This window comes from Diceros bicornis, chromosome 26, assembly GCF_020826845.1.
Source record: "Diceros bicornis minor isolate mBicDic1 chromosome 26, mDicBic1.mat.cur, whole genome shotgun sequence".
Classification (NCBI taxonomy): Eukaryota; Metazoa; Chordata; class Mammalia; order Perissodactyla; family Rhinocerotidae; genus Diceros; species Diceros bicornis.
In genome coordinates this window covers 2,994,808-3,013,702 of record NC_080765.1, presented here as the reverse complement: position 1 = coordinate 3,013,702, position 18,895 = coordinate 2,994,808, and the positions used below count along the sequence as shown (strand labels likewise).

At 51.6% G+C, this 18,895-nt stretch overlaps 1 protein-coding gene across 3 annotated transcripts in view; it reads left to right on the top strand.

Annotated features, from left to right (window-relative positions):
* The window catches only part of HIP1 (huntingtin interacting protein 1), a 141,088-nt gene that overhangs the window by 53,334 nt on the left and 68,859 nt on the right, over nt 1–18,895 (top strand). The window contains exon 1 of one of the 3 annotated variants that reach the window (XM_058569015.1): nt 6,390–6,563. The exons of the other annotated variants lie outside the window; for them this stretch is intronic. Coding sequence (XP_058424998.1) covers nt 6,546–6,563 — 18 coding nt within the window. The 5' untranslated portion in view covers nt 6,390–6,545. Of the gene's footprint in view, nt 1–6,389; nt 6,564–18,895 lie in introns of those variants that run through there. 3 annotated transcript variants of the gene reach the window in all.

Sequence of the window (18,895 nt, the reverse complement as noted above, 5' to 3'; positions counted from 1 at the left end):
TCATTTCCCTATGGCTACGGGATCTTCTGGGCTGTGTCCTAGTAGCTCGTTCATTGTACAGCTTCCTGCCTAAGCTGCAATCATCTTCTTTCTACCTGGTGTTTTCTAGTCAATATTTATTTTAACTTCAGTTTTAGATTTTAGGATACCTGGGGCAATGCCAGTTTTCTCTAAAATATAGGCCTGTGTAGTGTGTTAATAATGAAAACTGTGTTCAGGGGAAATGTTTCAACTACGCACAGAGTCATTTCTTCCGGCCCATCCTCGCATACCCACAGTGGATAAGCCTATAATGCAGCAGCGTGCTTGGTGGTCCAGGGAGAGGGAATGGGATTGAGGTCCAAGAGGCAGCTAGCAGGCCCTGCATTTGAATCACAGGTGCCCAGTACCTGGCTCTGGGAACTTATGCCCATCACTTAGGGAAAGGAAGAGAAGGCAGCAGAATTCAGTGTCCTCACAATTAATTCACTAGGTTTTAGAATGAAGAAAAGCAACCCCGTAAATAAAAATACACTCTAATACCAACATAGTATAAACCACCTGCCAACCCGAGTGAGAACAGGAACCCCACGGGCAGGGCAGGACCAGGTGCCTGGTACACTGCACATCGGTCTTCAGCATGAACCCAGACTGGGGCTCCGAGTGGGGGCTCTGGAATACGCTGCCTGCCTTCAGCCCTGGCTCCCCTGCCTATTAGCTGTGGGGCCCTGGGAAAGCCACGCAGCCTCTCTTCTTTCTACAGGTCCTTCTCTGTAAAATAAGGATAATAATAGTAATACTTAGTATATAGGGTTGTTGTGGGGACCAAAAGAAATAATATTGGTAAAGTGCTTGTCATAGTGTCTGGCACATGGTAAGAACTCAATAATAAGTGATTATTTATAAGCTATTAATATCCGTTATTATTATTCACAGCATGACACAAGTGCCCCCTCTCCCCCAGCAGCACCCACCTTCCCACTTGCCATGTGATGCTGTACCCTTCACGTATTCTGAGATATACTCTAGGTCGAGGAACTCGTGTGTTTCTTGAGGGTTTTTCCTTTTTCAACTTTTATGTGTAATCATGCTCTTACAAAGAGAGGCAGCAGAAGGCTTTTCCCACTGGAGTCAAAGTGTCTCAGTGAAAGGCCACATTCTGCCCAAGGAAAGCCCAGTGGGAATACTCTGTTGTGGAGCCAGCAGGATCACAGGCCACGCTGGGATCTCAGTCCCCCTGGCCAAGGCTCTGCTTGCAGGGTCCCCACGGGAAGAGTAGGAGCTGCTGAGCTAGTGGTGGTGGCTAATGTCCCCTGCAGCTCAGCCGGGTGTGGTCAGTGAGTGGTTTTAGCTACTTATTTTTCCTCCCTATAGACCTATTTATTTACTGTCATTTTAATCAGAATGACTACTGTTACCTTTGCCTTTCTATCCTTTTTTCTTATGACTTAAGCTAAGAAAAAAATTATCCAGGACTTCTCAGAAGCTAGCAACCAAGTAAATGGAGAGACGAGGGTGTTGAGCCAAGCCGGGGACAGCCTCCCACTGTGCCGTGTGCTTTATGTACATTGATTGGTTTGCTTCCTTCCCACATCAACCCTGGGAGGTGTAATATTTATTAGCCTTACTTTTCAGATAAGAAAACTGAAATTCAGAGAGGCTAAGGAACTTGCTCATATCTAGAAAGTAATGGAGTCAGAATTCAACTGAGGTCTGTCTGACTCCAGAGCCTACACTTTCTTTTTTCTTTAATATCCATCCTTATAATGCAAGTAATAATATTTCATCACATTCTCCCTATCAAATGCTCGAACACTATAAGCTGAGCTAAAGAACCCTTGGTCCTCCCTCCCCAGCTCACTGCCTTCCCCAGGCTTCAGTTTACACTCTTTCTTCTACAACACCTCACCTGAAAAATAGGTGGTGTAATAATAATACCCATTCTATCTGCCTTACCCAGTTTTTTATGGATCAAATGAGATAATAGACAAAAAGGCATTTTGTAAACTTTACAGCCCTCTGCATATACTGTTAGTGGTAACATAGTAACATACAGTACATAAGGCCCTTTGTAGGGAGTATTCAGCCCTGGCTCCCCTGCCTATTAGCTGTGTATCGGCCGAGTATTGTTGAGTTCAAACCTCGTGACCAGGAATGAATGGAATCTCACACCTCTAAAGTACTCTGTCAAGTCCAGCCTGAGCCTGCCAGCTGGAATCAGTGTGGTATTTGTAGGGTTATGCTGCAGAATCACTGTTCTCCAGTAGGTGTCACCCTCTACCAGGACAAGTCCTCTGCGACTTCTGTACAGGCCTCCTGGGTCCACTCCGTAGTTTTTAGTTGATGTTAAAGGTAGAACAGTGACGTGGGTGTGGAATCCTGCTGAAGAGAGCCCTGGGGCAGGTTAGAAAGTAAGGGGCAGGGCACTCAGGATGCAGGGGCAGTGAGGGAGAGCTACCTGAGGGAGTTCACAGGTGAGCAGGGAGAGCCCAGGGCACGGACTATCCATCCCAGGGTGATGCAGGCCGACCCAGGGGCTGTCCATTGTAGGAAGGGACTCCTCAGTGACCGGCTATGTCTGGATGGGTCAGGGATGGCTTCACAGAGAAGGTGACATCTGAGCTGAATCCTGAGGGGTGAGGAAGAATTTTCCCAGGCTGAGAAAGTGGGAAGGGCATTCCAGCAGCATCTTGAACGCTTGTGAGCGGATTGATGGGACGTCACTGAGGGGGTAGGAGGGAGGGATGGGATAAGGTGGACTAAAATGGAGGGAGACGAGGCCAGATTAATAAGGACCTGGAGAGGTAATGAACCATGGAAGAGTTTTTGGTGTTTTGTTTTGTTTTGTTTCCATTTGGGATGGGCCAGTGGGGAACTGCAATTAGATAATTAGATGTGTGGAAGATGAATTAGACAGGAAGAGACTAGAGGCAGGGAGGCCAGTCAGGAGGCTGTTGTTGTAAGTCTTAGCCAGTGCAGGAACAGTCTGTATTGGGAGGGAAGACATAGATTGGAAGCTATTTGCCAGAAAGAATTGCATGGATATGGGGCCTGATTAGATGAGGTGGGAGTGGGGGTTGTCAACGGAGGCATTAAGGCTGACCTCGAAGTTTCTAGCTTGAGCAGTTAAGTAGAGGTAGAGCCATTAGTTGAGACAGGAAACAAAGGAGAGGGAACAGAATGTGAAAACAGAGGGAAAAGAAAATTTTTTCATTAGACCCCTTCAATATGAGGTGCCCATGAAACTGAGACCCCCCCAGTTAGAGATGTCCAGTGGGCTCTCAGACATAGTGGCCTGGAGCTGGCGAAGAAGGGACAGAGTAGCAGCCTGAGGGCCACAGCATTCTTATTTCTGGACCCACTGTTTCTCGTTCTATCTAATTTATTCAAAAGAGGCTCCCCCTTCTGGGGCCCACAGCCCCAGATCATGCATGTTTCAAATTGCTTTTCTCTGCAGCAGCACAGCTAGAAATGTCTTTTCTTAATGACCTGAGACCACAGGATGCCTCATGGCACAACCACTCTGGAATGGGGAATCCCCAGGCAGGCCCCTCCTCATCACCTCTTCTCCAAGTTTGAACCCGTGTTCCCAAGAGGAGTGGTAGGAAAGGCAGGCATCCAAAGATGTTTGTGTGCTGGGCAGGCCTAGCAGGTCATGGGTTAACCAAGGCAGTGAAGCCTAAGCTCTCTTAAGAAGCTGTTTGCTCCTTCCCTGTGTTTGTATGTGTGTGCAGGTGTGTATCCATGTCTATACATGCTTACATGTATTTGCCAGGGCATCCTCCTAAATGGAGCAAGACAGGCCTGCTTCTGGCTGACCTCTCCTGCCATCACATGAGGAGCTCCCCTTCGAGGAAGTCCTATGGAGGGGCAGCCCCAAGACAGGCACCTGTCTGGAGACACCAGCCCTCACTGACCTTGGGCGGTGTATTCATGTCCTGTGGGTGTTGTCACAAATTACCGTAAACTTGGTGGCTAAACAACAGAAATGTATTCTCTTCTAGTTCTGGAGGCCAGAAGTCTGAAATCAGTATCACTGGGCCAAAATCAAGGTGTTGACAGGGCCATGCTCCTTCTAGAGGCTCTAGGGGAGAATCTGTTCTTTGCCTGTTCCAGCTTCTGGTGGCTGCCAGCATTTCTTAGCTTGTGGCCACATCCCTCCAATCTCTGCCCTGTGGTACACTGCCATGCCTCTTCTGTGTGTCAGATCTCCCCCTTATAAGGATTCGTGTGATTGTACCTAAGGTCTACCAAGATAATGCAGGATCTTCTTCCCATGTCAGAATCCTTAATCATATGCGCACAGTCTTTGCCATATAAGGTAGTATTTACAGGTTCCAGGGATCAGGACCTCATATCTTTGGGGGCCGTTATTCAGCCTACGGGTGAGGTTTGAGAAGTTCTTTCATTTGACCTTTACCACCTGTGTGCAAAGTGGGTGTCACTATCTCCATTTTAGCAATGAGAGAATCGGCTTTACCAGCAGAGGCACCAAGATCTAGTGGGAGACCTTGATCTGTTGATGAACCCCAGACCTAAGAGTTCACAATATTTTTTAAACATATAGAATCTATCCATCTTCTTTTTTTTTTAGAAAAAAGATGGTGGTACATTTCATCAAGGAGCAGATAATCCAAAACTCATTTCTGCATTGGGTGACTTTTGCTGGTTCACCCGCCCTGATCTCCCTTGGGTGTCAGTGTTGGAGGATGAGGACAAGGGAGCATGCTGCCCTCCTGCCTCCCACCACACTTGGGTTCACTCTTGTGGACATGAGTTGGTAGAAGGGACTATGGGAGCCAGCACACCAGAACAGCCCAGGGCAGCCCTCCTGACTTTCCTAGTTGGGGCACAGCATAGGAAGAGCTGGGCTTGCGGGGGCAGCCCTGGGATGGGGCGTCAGTCTGCAGTCCAGATTCGGGGTTAGACAGAGAGACCTGAAGCTGAGGGACCCTTGACTGGGCTCCAGACCCTGGAAATGAAAATAACCACCATGACAGAAGCCCCTTATATAGTTCCTGGACTTCTGCTTTTACATCTTTTTTATCGCCGTGTTCTCACATCCCCCTAGAAGGAAGGCGAGAAACAGTCCCTTTTTCATAGATTGAGAACTCAGATTGAAGGGGAAGGGGCTGTCCGAGTCAGCCCAGCAGGCCGTGGGGCCAGGATGGGGGACTTGCCAGTGCTGCATGCCCGGCCCCTTGATGTGGGTCCAGAAGGCCAGGGCTGTGGATGGGTCCCATCACCTGTTCATCGGAAAGGGTTTTAGAAGCTGGGCGCTCCATGGCACCATGGAAGCTCTTTCCAGCTTGGGCTGCACTGTCCTTATTGAGGTTTCTCCTGTCCCCAGTCCCTGCCAAATGTGTGACCTGGGCAAATCACTCCCCTTCTCTGTGTACAGCAGGGTTGGTATAAGTGGACTCAGGTCCCTGCTGACTCAGCTGTGACCAAAACCTTCCTGCTCCTCTGAGGATTTGAGGCAGCCTGTGTTGAAGCCATAGGCTTGGGCATCCAGGCTTTTTCTGGATACTGTGCCCCAAAACAGCGTTCGCCAGGAGCCCTTTTCTGCCACCAACTGCGGCTCCTGCAGAGCGGAGTGTCTGCCTCCCATTCCTCTAAGAGTGGATGAGGAATTGAGTAAGGAATGGAGATTCGGGGATTCTGGCTTGACAGAAAGAAGCTCTGCGCTCAGGGCAGACATCATTTAGAAGCCAATTCCCCTCTCTCAAGGAAGGGCTGGCTCTGTCTCACTTGGCGGGGGGGCCTCAAAGCCTTCTGGGGATACCTGTCCCACTTCCTTCCCTTCGCCCATCTGTTTGGAGACCCCAGACTCATCTGGGCGTCCCCTCGGAATTTGCCGCAGGAGGCCGACAACTGGCACTGAATTCTGCCTTTGTCCAGCGAAGCCAAGTGGGGAGGGGCCGAGCGGACCCCCTGCCCCCACTGGAATGTCGGCTCGCGGCGCCCCCCAGCTCTCCCTCCTTTTCAGCCGCCTCCCCCGCTCACTTCCTGAGTCCCACCGATCCCACCACCCCAGCGCGCGCGCGCACACACACACACACACACATATACACACACACTCACTCACACTTCCTGGCGGGCCTGGCCGCCTCGCTGCCGGCTCCGTGATCCTGGCCGCCGGGCTCGGGGAGAAGCGACCTTTTGTTATTCAAATCACACCCTCGCCGCGCGCCGGGCCGCAGCCTCCGCCCCGGGAATCCGTCCATCGGTCCCCGCCCCCGCGCCCCCCTCACCGCGGCGCCCCCGGCGGATTTCGGGATTCCCCGGCCCACGGGGGGCTCGGCCGCGCCGGTGCGCCCGCGCCTCCCCCGCCCCCGGTGCGCGCTGCGGCTCGGCGCTCGGCCCCCTCCCCCTCCCGCTCCCCTCCCCCTCCCCTCCCTTTCTCCCGTCCAGCCTCGGTTCTGCCGCCGCCGCCTTCCCCGGTCCGCGGGGGCCCTGCCGGCCGCCTTCCCCGCAGCATGGCACCATCGGGGCTGAATTAGCCGGCAGCCGCGTTTGGGGGAAGCGGGATCTCAAGGGGTGGGGGGTGCCCTGCAGCCTCGGTCATGGATGTGAGCAAGATGGTAAGTGAAGAGCTGGGGCTCAGCCCTGGAGCCTCCCCCGTCCCCCCACCTTCTCTCTTTCCCTCCCAGCCCGCGTGATCCATTGAAAGTTTCTGAATTGTTGATCCTGCCTGTTGGCCCCAACTCCGGCGTGCTGGAGGAGGGAGCCGGGCCAGGATTCTGGAGGCGCTGGCGGACAGGGATGGGGCTCCCGGTTTCCCGCCGCCCTGCCGCCAGGGCTGCCTGGGAGAGCTCGCTGGACTCCAGGGAGAGGGCTGTGCAGCTCGCCTCCCAAATTAGGAAACCAGCCTGGTAGCGGGAGGGCAGGGAGCGGGAGGAGGGCTCATCCTGTCCCCTCCATAGTCCCTCTTCGCACACCTATTTGAAGTTTATGGAAGATTTTTGGACCGAGCCAGTGGGCAGGGGGGCACAGGTGGGTGGCCTGCGAGGGCGGGGAGAGGAGCAAGGACTTTAACCATCCTAGCCGGTGAGGGGGCAGGAACGGAATCTTTGGCATAGATTTACCACTTGTAAGACCCTGGCTGCCTCCTAAGCATCTGAGTCCCTGTAGGGGGCTGATCCCTCCCCCAGGGCCCCCAGGAACACAGTAGGAGCTGAATACATTGTTGTTCATGGATTGATTGAGGGGCAGCCCTCGCAGGACAGCAGGATGTGATTTGGAGGACTCTGAAGAGAGGGCTGTGTGTCCGGGGAGAGGAGGGCCTGGGCCTGTCTGTACCTTAGGGAGGAGAAGGGACTGGAATTGCATGTTCATCTTGTACAGAATTAGGCTAGTTTTCTCCAGCGAGTGCCTTTTTGAAGTAACCATCTCTATGGAGAAGGCAGGTGAGCTCCTGGCCCTGCCAGGCCTTTGGCGTTCTGTCTTGGGTAGGGGCCGGTGGGATGGGAAGCAGATGATGGGTGAGAGTCATTCCTTCCCATGGCTGGAAACCCGTCTCAAACTGACTGAGTGCTGCCCCTGGGGCGGGGGTGCAGGGCCTCCCTGGCTCCCATCTTCATGTGAGGACACATACCTGTCCATGGCATGCTGAGAGGCTGGACCACCATTCCCCATTTGTGCGCCGTGAAAGTTCGTTTTCTTTTAAAATGAAGCCGGTAGTGTTAGAACTACCCCTCAAAAAAATCTTCTATGCAGCCGTGGGGGTGGGGAGGTGGAAAACTGAGCAGCAGCTGGGCCCTTTCCTAGAGGGCTCTTAGCAAGACCAGAGTCTCCTGTCTGGGCTATGGTGGGGGGGCAGGGAACCTGAACCAGATCACCTCTGAGCTTCCTTCTGGCCCTGAGCTCAGATTCCTTCCAAAGCCTGGTCTGTGAGGACCAGCTTATAGGGTTCAGGGACTTCTGTCTTTAGAGGTCGGGGTCACTTCTGACACTACCACCTCCCTCCATCCATCTCTCATTGACTCAACAATGTTTATTTAACTAGCAAGTGCTGTGTGAAAGACACAAACATAACATGGCCTCCCTGCTCCTCGGGGCCTTTACACCCAGCTGAAGGGTCCAGAGAGATGTGGTCCAACCTAACAGCTATCAGTAGAGGCCCTGATCAGAGGGCCACAGCTCCAAGGACTGTGAGGGTCTGCAAAAGGACTGGGCTGCAGAGTTCAGGAGGAGGCTGAGGCCCTAGGCTGGCTCATCAAGGCTGGGTGGAGCTGGCTCTGCTGAGAGCAGTGAGGGGCATTGCCTGTTAGGAGAGTCGCAGGAAGCGGCATGGGCAGAGCCCACTGGGGGAGGCTGAGGACGTCTGACTGGGACAGAGGTTTGAGGAAATGTTGAGATCATTGGTTGGGGCCAGACCAGAAAGGTCTTGAGTGCCAGCCAAGGTTTTCCAACCTTGGTCGGTAGGCACTGGGAAACCTCTGGAGAATTCTGGGCAGAGGAGAGGCACACGTATTGCCTCTTTCCTCTTTTAGCTTGGGGTCCAAACAAAAGTGATATTAGATTCTCATTAATCATTGAGCAGCCAAGCTCCCAGCTCAGAAATAATTGTCCTCTGCTCTTTGTAAGGAGCACAGACTCTGGGCTGTGTAGCAAAAAGAACCCACCCACCCCAGCGAGTTGGCATCTGCTGCCCATTTCTGTGGAAGGCCCAAGTTACTTTCTGTTCTGACCCTGAAAGCCCCATCTCTGGTTTGAAGTCCTCACTCTGGGGTCCCTTGACTTCAAGGTTGACCTCAGACCCAGCATTTTAACATCCTTGGCAGAGCCCAGCATCAGCCTTGGAGGTTTCTCTTGCTTATGGCTGAATGAGAAAAAGCAAATTATAGTTCTCCTGACTCCCTGCATGCTTTTGAGCAAGTTTCTTAACCTCTTACCCTCATCTGTAAATGAGAACAATAGTACCTGCCTTGAGCATCCTAGTGAAGATTGGAAATAATTCTGGCATAGTAAGTCTTCCATACATCGTGGCTATTATGAATGTCTCCAAAGTTTCGTCTAAGATGACTATTTCCCTCCCACGCTGTGCACGCGCACACACGCATGTGCGCATGCTTTATTTTCTTGATTGGCCTGAAGAGCTGAGCGTAGGCTGTATTTCAGTTGACTGCTCTTGGGACCAGTTCTCCCAGGTCTAGTTATCCTTCTGAATGAAGGTACCAGTGACAGTGACAGGAACAGTGGCTTCTCCAGCTGCTGTGACCAATGGATTTTTGATGACATCAGATGTCTGCCCAGGGGAGAGCTGGTTTAACCCCACACTCAGGGCAAAGGGCAGATGCCCTTTGGGGGTTGATGGTGGAGTCTGTGCCTTTCCTGAACGCAGGACACACAAGTGCTGTAATTTGGGAAGCAGAGTCAACACTGTCAGTTCTTAGAAAGAACGTATAGTTCATATAACAGTTGATATTTGCACAGTGCCCGACAGTTTACAAAGCGTTTTCACACCCATTCATGTCACCACAACCCTGTGAGGAAGGCAGGGCAGAAATAATTGGCCACGTTGTACAGATAAGAGAACTGGAGTTCAGAAAAGTGACGTCCCAGTCCCCAGCAGGTGGTGGAACCAGGCCTTGTACCCAGTTCTCCTGATGACCAAAAGGTACGCTATGGTGACACAGTAAATAAGAGTAAGGAAGAAGTTTTAATGACTGGATTCTAGAATGGACACAAGTTCATGCAGATAGGTGAGCTGGAGGTGGGGACCTTTGGCCTCTGGGTCCCTTCGGGGAAAAGACCCAGGGAGCGGGAATTAGCACCCATGTGCATGCAGACTGCATCTTGGCAGTCACCTATAGCTGTCTTGAACACTCTGAGTTTCTTAATGAATCTCGGCTCCCCCCTCAAATGTGAGACACTTGACCCCTCGGATCCTCAGCTCACACAGCAGGAAGATGGGAGGAGTGGAGAAAAGCATTTCAGGTGTTCTGAGTAAGTCCTGTTGACGGTGGGGCAGGGGACCCGCCGTACTGTACTGCCGGCGTGCATGTGTGCTTGCTGGGTTGAGGAGGGGCGCAGGGGAAGGAATTGCCCAGCGAGGGAGATGCCTGTGTAGATGATTCCCAGGACCCCACTCACAGTCATGTCAGCTGATGGCTACGTGGAAAGGAAGGCGTCCTCCCACGTAGTGTCTGAGCTGAGGAGTCAGTTAAAGCTGAATGTGGATGACTGGCTTGGTCAAACCAGAGCCGTGTTTTCAGCTCTGGGTCACAAAATCGGTTTAGTGGTCGCAGCCAGCATTTAAAAGAGTGAAATAGATTAGAAAACATCCACATGTGTGCCACGTAAGAGGGCAAGCATTAGTTCGTGACACTGGTTTTGTTGTATACGCGTCTGCACACAAGTGAGGACAGGCCTTATAGAATGTACTTTTTACTAGGGTCAGAGTCAAAAAAGGTGTGACACCTCTGACCCGGGGAGAATGTCCAGAGGAGGTGAGGCGGATGTCTGCCTCATCCGGTGAGGAGTTCAGCCCATAGAAGAGAAGAGGGCCGATTGCCGTCTTGGGCTCACTGAGGGCTGCCGAGGGGAAGAGGGAGTTGGACTCCACGTGGCTCTGGAGGGTGGGATTTGTTTTCAAGAGGTGGCAGGTTTTGGCTGGCCAGGACTCCCCCACAGCAGAGCCAGCCCATGGCGGAGTCAGCTCCCCAAAGAAGGAGAGAGCCTCCCTGGGCCCTGGAGCTGCTCAGGGACCCTGGAGGAGCATGGCTTCCGAGTCCTTGCCCACCTGGAGACTCTGGCTCGGCACTCAGGCTCTGGGAACAGCCCTCCGAGACCTGTGAGTTCCGTGGCTGAGGTCTAGTGTTGCTGGCCTCATGGGAAAGGCGGCTCATTGTGACATTGGGGAGCGGTTCCGGAGAAGTGGGTCGCTGTCTCCTGGCTTTGTGCATCACCTGCCATGGTTTCTAAAACCCAGCCGAGCATCACGGATCAGCTGCCTTCTCCAGCCAGCCCCTGGAGTGAGGTCAGGGAGCAGAGATGACATTGGCCTCAGCCGGGTGCCAGTGGGAAAGGAAACCTGTTATTTGTCTCCTTTAAAAATGCTTAGAAAAAAAGAGGTTTTGATTTATCATACAATTGCTATCTCTTATTGTCACCGGGCACTATGATTTTATCCTACCAAGATGAGGTTCGGTTCAGTTCAGACGCATGTTGAACACCCACTTTATGCGCAGGCCCCTGGGTGTGGATGTTAAGATGTTGGGGATCCCGAGCTGAGGGTGGCCAGGTTGTCCACTGAAGGGCTCAGAGTCGAGGGGGGGGAGACGGAGATTCACTTGAAATGCACTGAGTGGGACGGCACTTTAGTTGACAGAACACTCTCACCTGGACTATTTTCTCCTCAAAAGAGCCTCGAGAAGCAGGATTTAGTGTCCTCAGAGGCCCCTCCAAGTGACCCTGCCAGTCTGAGCTAAGTTCAAATGCAAACCTAGGTTTTAGATAGCCCAGCCCACAAATGGCCCTCCCTCCCTGCTGTCTTCCCCCTGCTCCACTCCGCCCAGCACACACAGCTGGGTGATCTTGAAGAGCACGTCCAGGGGCTGTTTCCGCTCCACCTGTGTCTCCTTTCTTGCCTGAGAGGTCCTCTGCAGAGCCAGACAGGCATGTGGTCTGGCTGCTGCCCCTGAGCAAGTGGATTCCAGCAGCCAGACAAATTCATGCTGCCTGGGGCCCCAGAGAAATGAAGCCATAGGTCTTTTAAGAAAAAAGAAACAATCCCCGTGTCTCCTTTAGATTCCCTCAAGTCCTAATGAGTCTTTGATCCGCAGGTGGTTTCTGTGGGCAAGTAGGACAGGCTTAGAGGGTAGGAGGGATATTTGTACGTGGGAGTGGGAGCGGGAGCCAGCTGGGCTCCACAGCACCCCACCCCCTGCACACAGAGGATGGGGGAGCACCTTCTGTGTCCTGAGACTGCGCTAGATGCTAACCAGAGGCTTTGGAGTCACACAGGCCAGGGGCTAAGTCCTGATGCCACCATGTGCCACTCTAGGAGCAGGGACAAGTTAGCTGACCTCGCTGTGCGTCAGCTTCCTGTGGATTGGTGTCTTCAGACTTGCGAGGTGTTGAGATGTTCTGCTTAAAGTTTTTGGTTCACAATAAAGAAAATAAATAAAAAAAAAGTTCTTGGCACATGAGAGGGGTTTAATAAGCCGTGGCTATAATTATGAATATCTTTGCTCATTCACTTAGGCAACTTTAGTTGAAGGGATAGAACGTTCCTTGTTTCAGAATGACCCCTCTGCTGGGTGAGCTCAGTCTAGTAGGGCAATCAGACGTGTTATAAGTCATTACAGTACGTGTGATAAAAGGCACAGAGTCCGTTTGAGGGCTGTGCTAGCGTGGGAGAGGGCGGGATTAATGAGCTGGCACTGGAGGGAGGGCCTCACTGAGAAAGCTGGAGAAGGGCCAGAGGAAGCGGAGGAGAGAGGAACGGATGTAGGGCGGAAGGCCCAAGTTACAAATGACCAGCAAGTGTCCAGTAGCACCAGTCAGCGAGGCCGTCTCCACTAGACGGTCAGACTTGGATGAGCTGTTCTGGCCAACAAGCTTAGCCCTCCTGGTCCCAGTGCTGAAGATCGTCCTCACTGGGACCAGGACAAGCGTGGGGGCTGCAAACGTGGGTTGAGGGAAAGTTGTTTTGAAATGAGCATTTCATTAACTTTCTATCATGACCTCTCTTTGGAGCCCATACTCTGGCCTCGTTTTCTGGGACCTAAAATTGCTTTCTTTGGCTAGGTTTCTCCCAGGCCGGATTCTTTGGAAAGTGGTCTTACCATATCACTGCCCTGCCAGCTCAAAGATCCACATCAGCAGTCTTGGTGCCAGACAGCGATGTTCCCAGTGGGGTCAACCAGGGTTCTGGCCATCGTCCTTTTTGTCCTGTACATATGTCAAGATTGTTCCCCGAGTCAGCAACACTGAGGCCCTATGCCAGGCACGGCGAATATAAAAGAGAATGGGGTAATTTAAGGCTCTTGCCTTCAAGGAGGTGGAGGAGACAAATTATAATATAGTGTGGTAAGTGCCATGTTAGAAATTCAAGGAAAGTCCTGTAGAAACTCAGAGGCAGGAATAATTAATTCTGCCAAGTGGTACAGGAAGTGGCTTGGGGACGGTGACATTTCAGTTAGGCCATTCGTTCATTCATTTATTCAGAAAGTATCTGTGTGGAATACCCTCCCTATGCCAGAGGCTGTTCTAAGTACTTGGGATGCTTCACTGAACCAAACAAAGATCCTTGCCTTGTGGGGGGTGGGGGGTCTAGACAATAACAATGTAAATGAATAAATTGTGTAGGATGTTGGAAGGTGGTAAGTGACCCAGGAAAGGGAATGGAGAGTGCAGAGGTGCTGGCAGCTGCCCAAAGGATGCTTGGGTAATTGTTCAAGGGGGGTGGCCCAGTCATTCCTAACCGGGATTTTCCTTGGCTGCCAGTGGATGCTGGGACCCCTAGTCATGATCTGTTCATGGCTTGCTGTCTGGCTGAGGCTGTGCATCCCCATGTACTCCTTGGGTGGCTGCTGAGAGCTGCCTGAGCCTAGACCTTGGGACACTTGCCCTGTGCACAGCTTCCCTTTGCTGACTTCCTGCAGTCCATTCAAGTTGGGATTCAGGGGTCAACCGTACTTTATAGAGAGCACTGGACGCTCATCAATTCCTTCCAGATTATGAAGACCTTGGAGAGATGACACTTTTGTTTCCAACAAATCTCCATTAAGGAGCCGAGTGTCAAATGAGTGGTTCTCTGGCTGTGGTCCAGGGTGTGGGCATGGTGCCATCAACAGTTTAGGAGACCCTCTCAGCCGTACCCAGATAACATCAGCTAGAATGAGGGTGGGGTGACAGAGCACTTTGGTTCCTATCTCTTCGATTATCAGAAAAGCATGATTCCTACTCTCATGTTCAAGGTGCAGAAACTGAGTCTCGGAGAAGTCACTCAGCTGGTCGGGCTCCTCACTTTGAATTTTGGGCTCTTCCTGTGGCAGCTTTTTGCCCACGCTTTGGCTTCTCAGCTCCCAGGGGAGATGGCTGTGAGTGCACTGGCGTCCGATGCCGTAGTTTCAGGGGCCAGGGCTCCTGCGTTGTGGGTACATTTTAATATCACAGAGCTGTGATCATTGGCAGCTGCTATGAGGAAACAGGTCATCCACAGGAAAATATTTAACTTATGCCATTTTTCAGAAAATATGAAAAAGTATAAAGAAATAAAGATCTGGCATACTCCCACCATCCATAACTACTGCTAACAATTTGGTATAGATCCTTCCAGACTTTTCTTTGTGTGTGTACGTGTGTTTGCACACGTGCATACATGCTGGGTTGAACCATGTGAAAGTACTGTTTTTATAAGTCAAAAATGGCCAAATTTTCACTTATTCAACCAAATATGAGGATGTACACATAGACAAATACACACACATTGAAACAAAATGGGACCATACCATAAAACAGTTTTGCAGACTTGTATTTTAGCTTTCACTGTGCTGTAGATCTAGAAACAGTGTATCAGAGTGGTCAAGGGCATGGCTTCGGGGGTTCAAATTCTGTCTCTATCACTTACTCACCTGGGCAGGTTACCTAGGCAGTGTGTGCCAGGGTTTTTCCCCTTGTAGGGTGGGGATAATTCTAGTACCCTCTGTAAAGGGTTGTTGTGAGGGTAGAGGAGTTATTGTATATGTCACACGCTGAGACCAATGCCTGGTGGGTGGCAAGCATTCAGTAACTGTCAGCAATTATTTGTATTTCCAGATGAGTAGCGACGATGTATCCTTCCATTGTCATCAGTCCCCTATTAATAGGCGTTTAGCTATATCCATTTTTCACTGTTGAGGTGACATCCTTGTACACATATCTAAGAGCATCTATCCATTCACTGCTTTATGCTTTAAGGACTCGGGCTTTAAGGTTTGACTTTTAAGAATTCTTTTTATTGATGTATTTTGAGCTGAGTGGTGCATCCAGGGGCAGGTTGCTTGGACTGTCCTCTCTTGTGTTGCCCTACAACTCTGGAAACTGGGCTCTCTGGTCCTGGCCTCCCCTTTGCTTTTTCACATTCTGGCAACGCTGACAGCTCGCCAGGCCCCACATTGGGCACTGGCCCCCACTTCTGTGCCTTGGTGCCAACCTCTCCACCGGAATGCTCCTGCAGGCCCCTGCTCCAGGCCAATTCTTCCTCCAGGGAAGGGCGGTCATTCCCGGCCCCTCAGCCTTGGTTAGATGCCCACCCCCAGGACCCCCTACACTCTGTGCTCACCAGTATCTCTTCTCTAACTAGCTGTGCACACAGTGCCACCATCTTTCTCCCCATCTAGACCACACTCCTTGAAGCCAGAACTTAGGTCTTATCTTACTCACCTGTGAGTTAACTTAGTATGGCACTTGCTTAATATATGTTTGGTGGATGAATTTAGTGAATGAATAAAACCATGATTGACTAATTAATGGCAGGACTTAAATAAATGGGGATGGTTTGGGGAGGGTGGTTAATCCAGGTTATAGGAGTGGCATGATACAAAGGCATGGGGTGCGGTGGTGAGCCCCTGGACATGTCTGGCACAGTTGGAGCTGTGCTTTAGAAAGAGAGGTCTGGCCACGTTGTGACCACCAGGAGCTGGCCGCCCAGAGACCAGTGGGATGTCAGGCTTGGATGCCCATCCCTGCCTGGGGCCCTTTGGGTGACTCCCTCCACACCCCTACACTTCTTTTAAATCTTGTGGCTCTTCCCCTAAGGAAGGGCCCTTTCACCCCTCAAGAAACAGAAGTGAGAGTTCCTGGCTGCTCTGCTTTCTGAGGAAGTCACATCAGAGCCCCACAGCTGGTGATGAAATCCGCCTCCGGAGTTAGCAGCCACCTCTCTCTCCGCTTGAGAAAACCGGAGTTAGCAGCCACCTCTCTCTCCGCTTGAGAAAACCGTTTAGGAAATCCTCCCAGCTTGTTATTACTCCCTGGGTCCAGGGCTAGAAATATCCATCAGGGCTCCTCCCTGCCAGCTGGGACATTCCATGGCCTCTCGAGGGTGACCAGGGCCTGCACTACTCACTCCACTCTCTTCTCTTTGGCTCTGACCTGAGATCAGGGAGGCCTGTGCTTTAGTTGTGTGTTAATAAGGACTTCAGTTCCTGGAACCTAGGCCTTGACTTGGATCCACGTGTTCTCTCAGCGGAAATGCGTCTGAATGGTCCTTCCCAGGCCTGCAAGGATAGAGCTGGGATTGGTGGGCCTGAACTTGGAATAAAATCTTGGTAAAAATCCTGGCTCTACTGCTTACTAGCTGAATCACAACTAGCTGGGCAAGTCACTTAACCATTCAGAGTCTCAAGTTTCCCCATCTTGTCCACGGAATGAGCAGTCCCAGTGTTACCCTGAGGGTTAAATGAAATAATGTGTGCAAATGAATCTGGGATCCATTACAGCCCAGGAGAGGTTAAGTGAATTAGAGAATTAGAGCCTGAACCCCTGGTGAGGCGAAGACTATTCAATCTGTGTTTTAGATCAGGAAATTGAGATCCAAAAGGAAGTGGGAGGAGGGAGGAGAGAAGGAAGGAAATTGAGAAAGAACTGAGAGGGAATCTGGATATTTTGGTTTAGACTTCTCCGCCTCCCCTGGACTCCTGTCCTCACCCCACAGCCCGCTCCCCGCACACGCACCCATCTACTGCCAGGTCCCTGCTGCCTGTCTTCCCAAAGTGGGCACCAGTCCCTTCCATTTCTCCTTCCTGAAAGGCCTCAGTGAAGAAGAAGGACACCCAAGTGACCAAGTTAGCTGGGTATTGATTCCTTCAAGGTCCAAACAGTGTTAAAACTGGAAAGGCAATGAGGAGGAGGAGAAGACTTGATTTGAGGCAAAGTGAAAGAGATCGGGGAGAAGTGGCCTGGAAAAGTGGAGGCAGAGGGCTGGCTTCGTTTCTTTCTTCAAGCAGTGGAATGGGCCTTCAGTGCTGCTCCCTGGCCGGCCTGTACACTCCCCTCGTCCATCCGGGCAGCCGGCCACTTTCCTAGATGATACTTGGTGCCCTCTCTTCCCCCGCCCTCACTCTCAGCCCATGACCTTGCTCCCTGTTGCACTGGGAAAAGAGAGGCGATCCCGAGAATCCTTGCCAAGCTCTGGCCAGCACATCTGCCTACACCTGCCTGCATACTCTGTGAGCTGGCCTGTTACTCTACCCGGGTGGTCGCCTCCTATTGTGCACTAGACCCCTTCCCTGATCCAGAGACTCCCTTTTCTCCCCTCACGGATATACACACATGTTATAATTTCTCCCATTTGAAACAAGGAAACCTAGACCCCGCCTCCTTCTTTCTCTGCCTCTTACAAGCCAGCGCTTGCCGCCTCCAGCTTGCCTTCTTGCCTTTCTCTCGTGAATCCCCCATCAGGCTGTCCCCGCTTCCACTCTACCAAAAGCCCTGGTAAAGGTCCTGTGGTGTTGAGTCCGTTGGTCAGTTTTCAGCTCTCATCCTGCTTGCTCCATCGGCAGCTTTCAACACGGTTGCTCACCCTCAGTTGAAATACATTTCTCTGTGTGGCCCCCAGGATGCCACACTCTCCTGGTTTGCCTCCTGCCTCCTGTTTCTTTTCTGTGTCCGCTACTCATTTCCTCCCATCTCTCTGTCTTGAGTGTTGGGTGTCCCCAGACCTCTCATCTGCATTCACTTCTTGGTGGTCTTCAATCCTGTCTCTCTGCTGATGACTGCCACAGAGGTCTAGCTCAAACCTCTTCCAAGTTCCAGACTCGCGCATCCCATGCTTGTGCAGAGCTCCATTGTGATATCTGATAGGCATCTCATATGTAACATGTCTGAAAATGAGCTCCTATCCCCTGCCCTAAACCTGTTCTTTCCATGAGTCTCTCCATCTTGTTAATGGCAGCTCAGTCCTGTGAGTCGCTCTGCAAATAATCACGGTGCCGTCCTTGACTCCTTCCTTCCACTCACCCCGTGTCCAAAACATCAGCACATCCTGTCAGCTCTGCCTTCAGAGGTGTCCGAATCCGACCACATCTCTGCTCCTCCACTGCTACCAGCCTGGTCTGAGCCACCATCATCTCTGGCCGGAATTAATGCAGCAGTGTCTTAATTGTCCTTTCCTTTCTCACGCTTGTCCCTGCAGCCTCTCCTCAGCACAGCAGCCAGAGGGCTCCTCTAAAAAAGTGAGTCAATCATGTCACCTCTTGGCTTAAAACCTCCCAGTGGCTCGTGTCTTGCCTAGAACAGAGGCTAGTCCTTACGGTGGCCACGAGGCCGCTCGTGGTTCGGCCCCTCCCTCCTCTGACCTCTCAACTCCATCCACATTTAACCTCGAGCTCTTCCTGGTACCTGCCGGGTGGGTCTGCCTGCTCCTCTGCCTGGAACTCTTCCCCCAGCTGTCTCCCAGGCTTCCTCATCACTTTCAAATGTGTCCCTCTGTCACCTTCTAGTCCGGCCTTCCCTGAGGACCTTGTGTAAGGTTTTAACACCAGCCTAGTATGCCCCAGCCTCATTCTCCGCCGTATTTTTCTTCCATAGCAGCTGTCGTCACCTCACGCCCCCTACTTTTTATCTATCTGTTTACTCTGTCTCACTAGAATATAAGATCCGCGGGACCAGAGATGTCGTTTTTTGTTACGGCCCCCTAAACAGGTTGGCTTTGCCTAAGAGTTCAGTTATAACCACCTAAACAGTAGAATATAGAGTGTGTGCCTGAGTGAGAGGGCGGGTAGAGGAGTGCCCAGGGCATGATAGGCCTTCAAGAAATGTGTGTTGCATGAATGAATGCATGTGAAAAGAATTCAGAGCAGTTGTTCTCTGAGTTTAGGGAAGTCCAGAAGAGACTTGGGTGGCCTCTAAGAATCTGTTAACCATAATCAGGTAAAATATAGAAATGGGTGACAGAGAGCAGGGGTGGGTCTTTTGGAAGAAA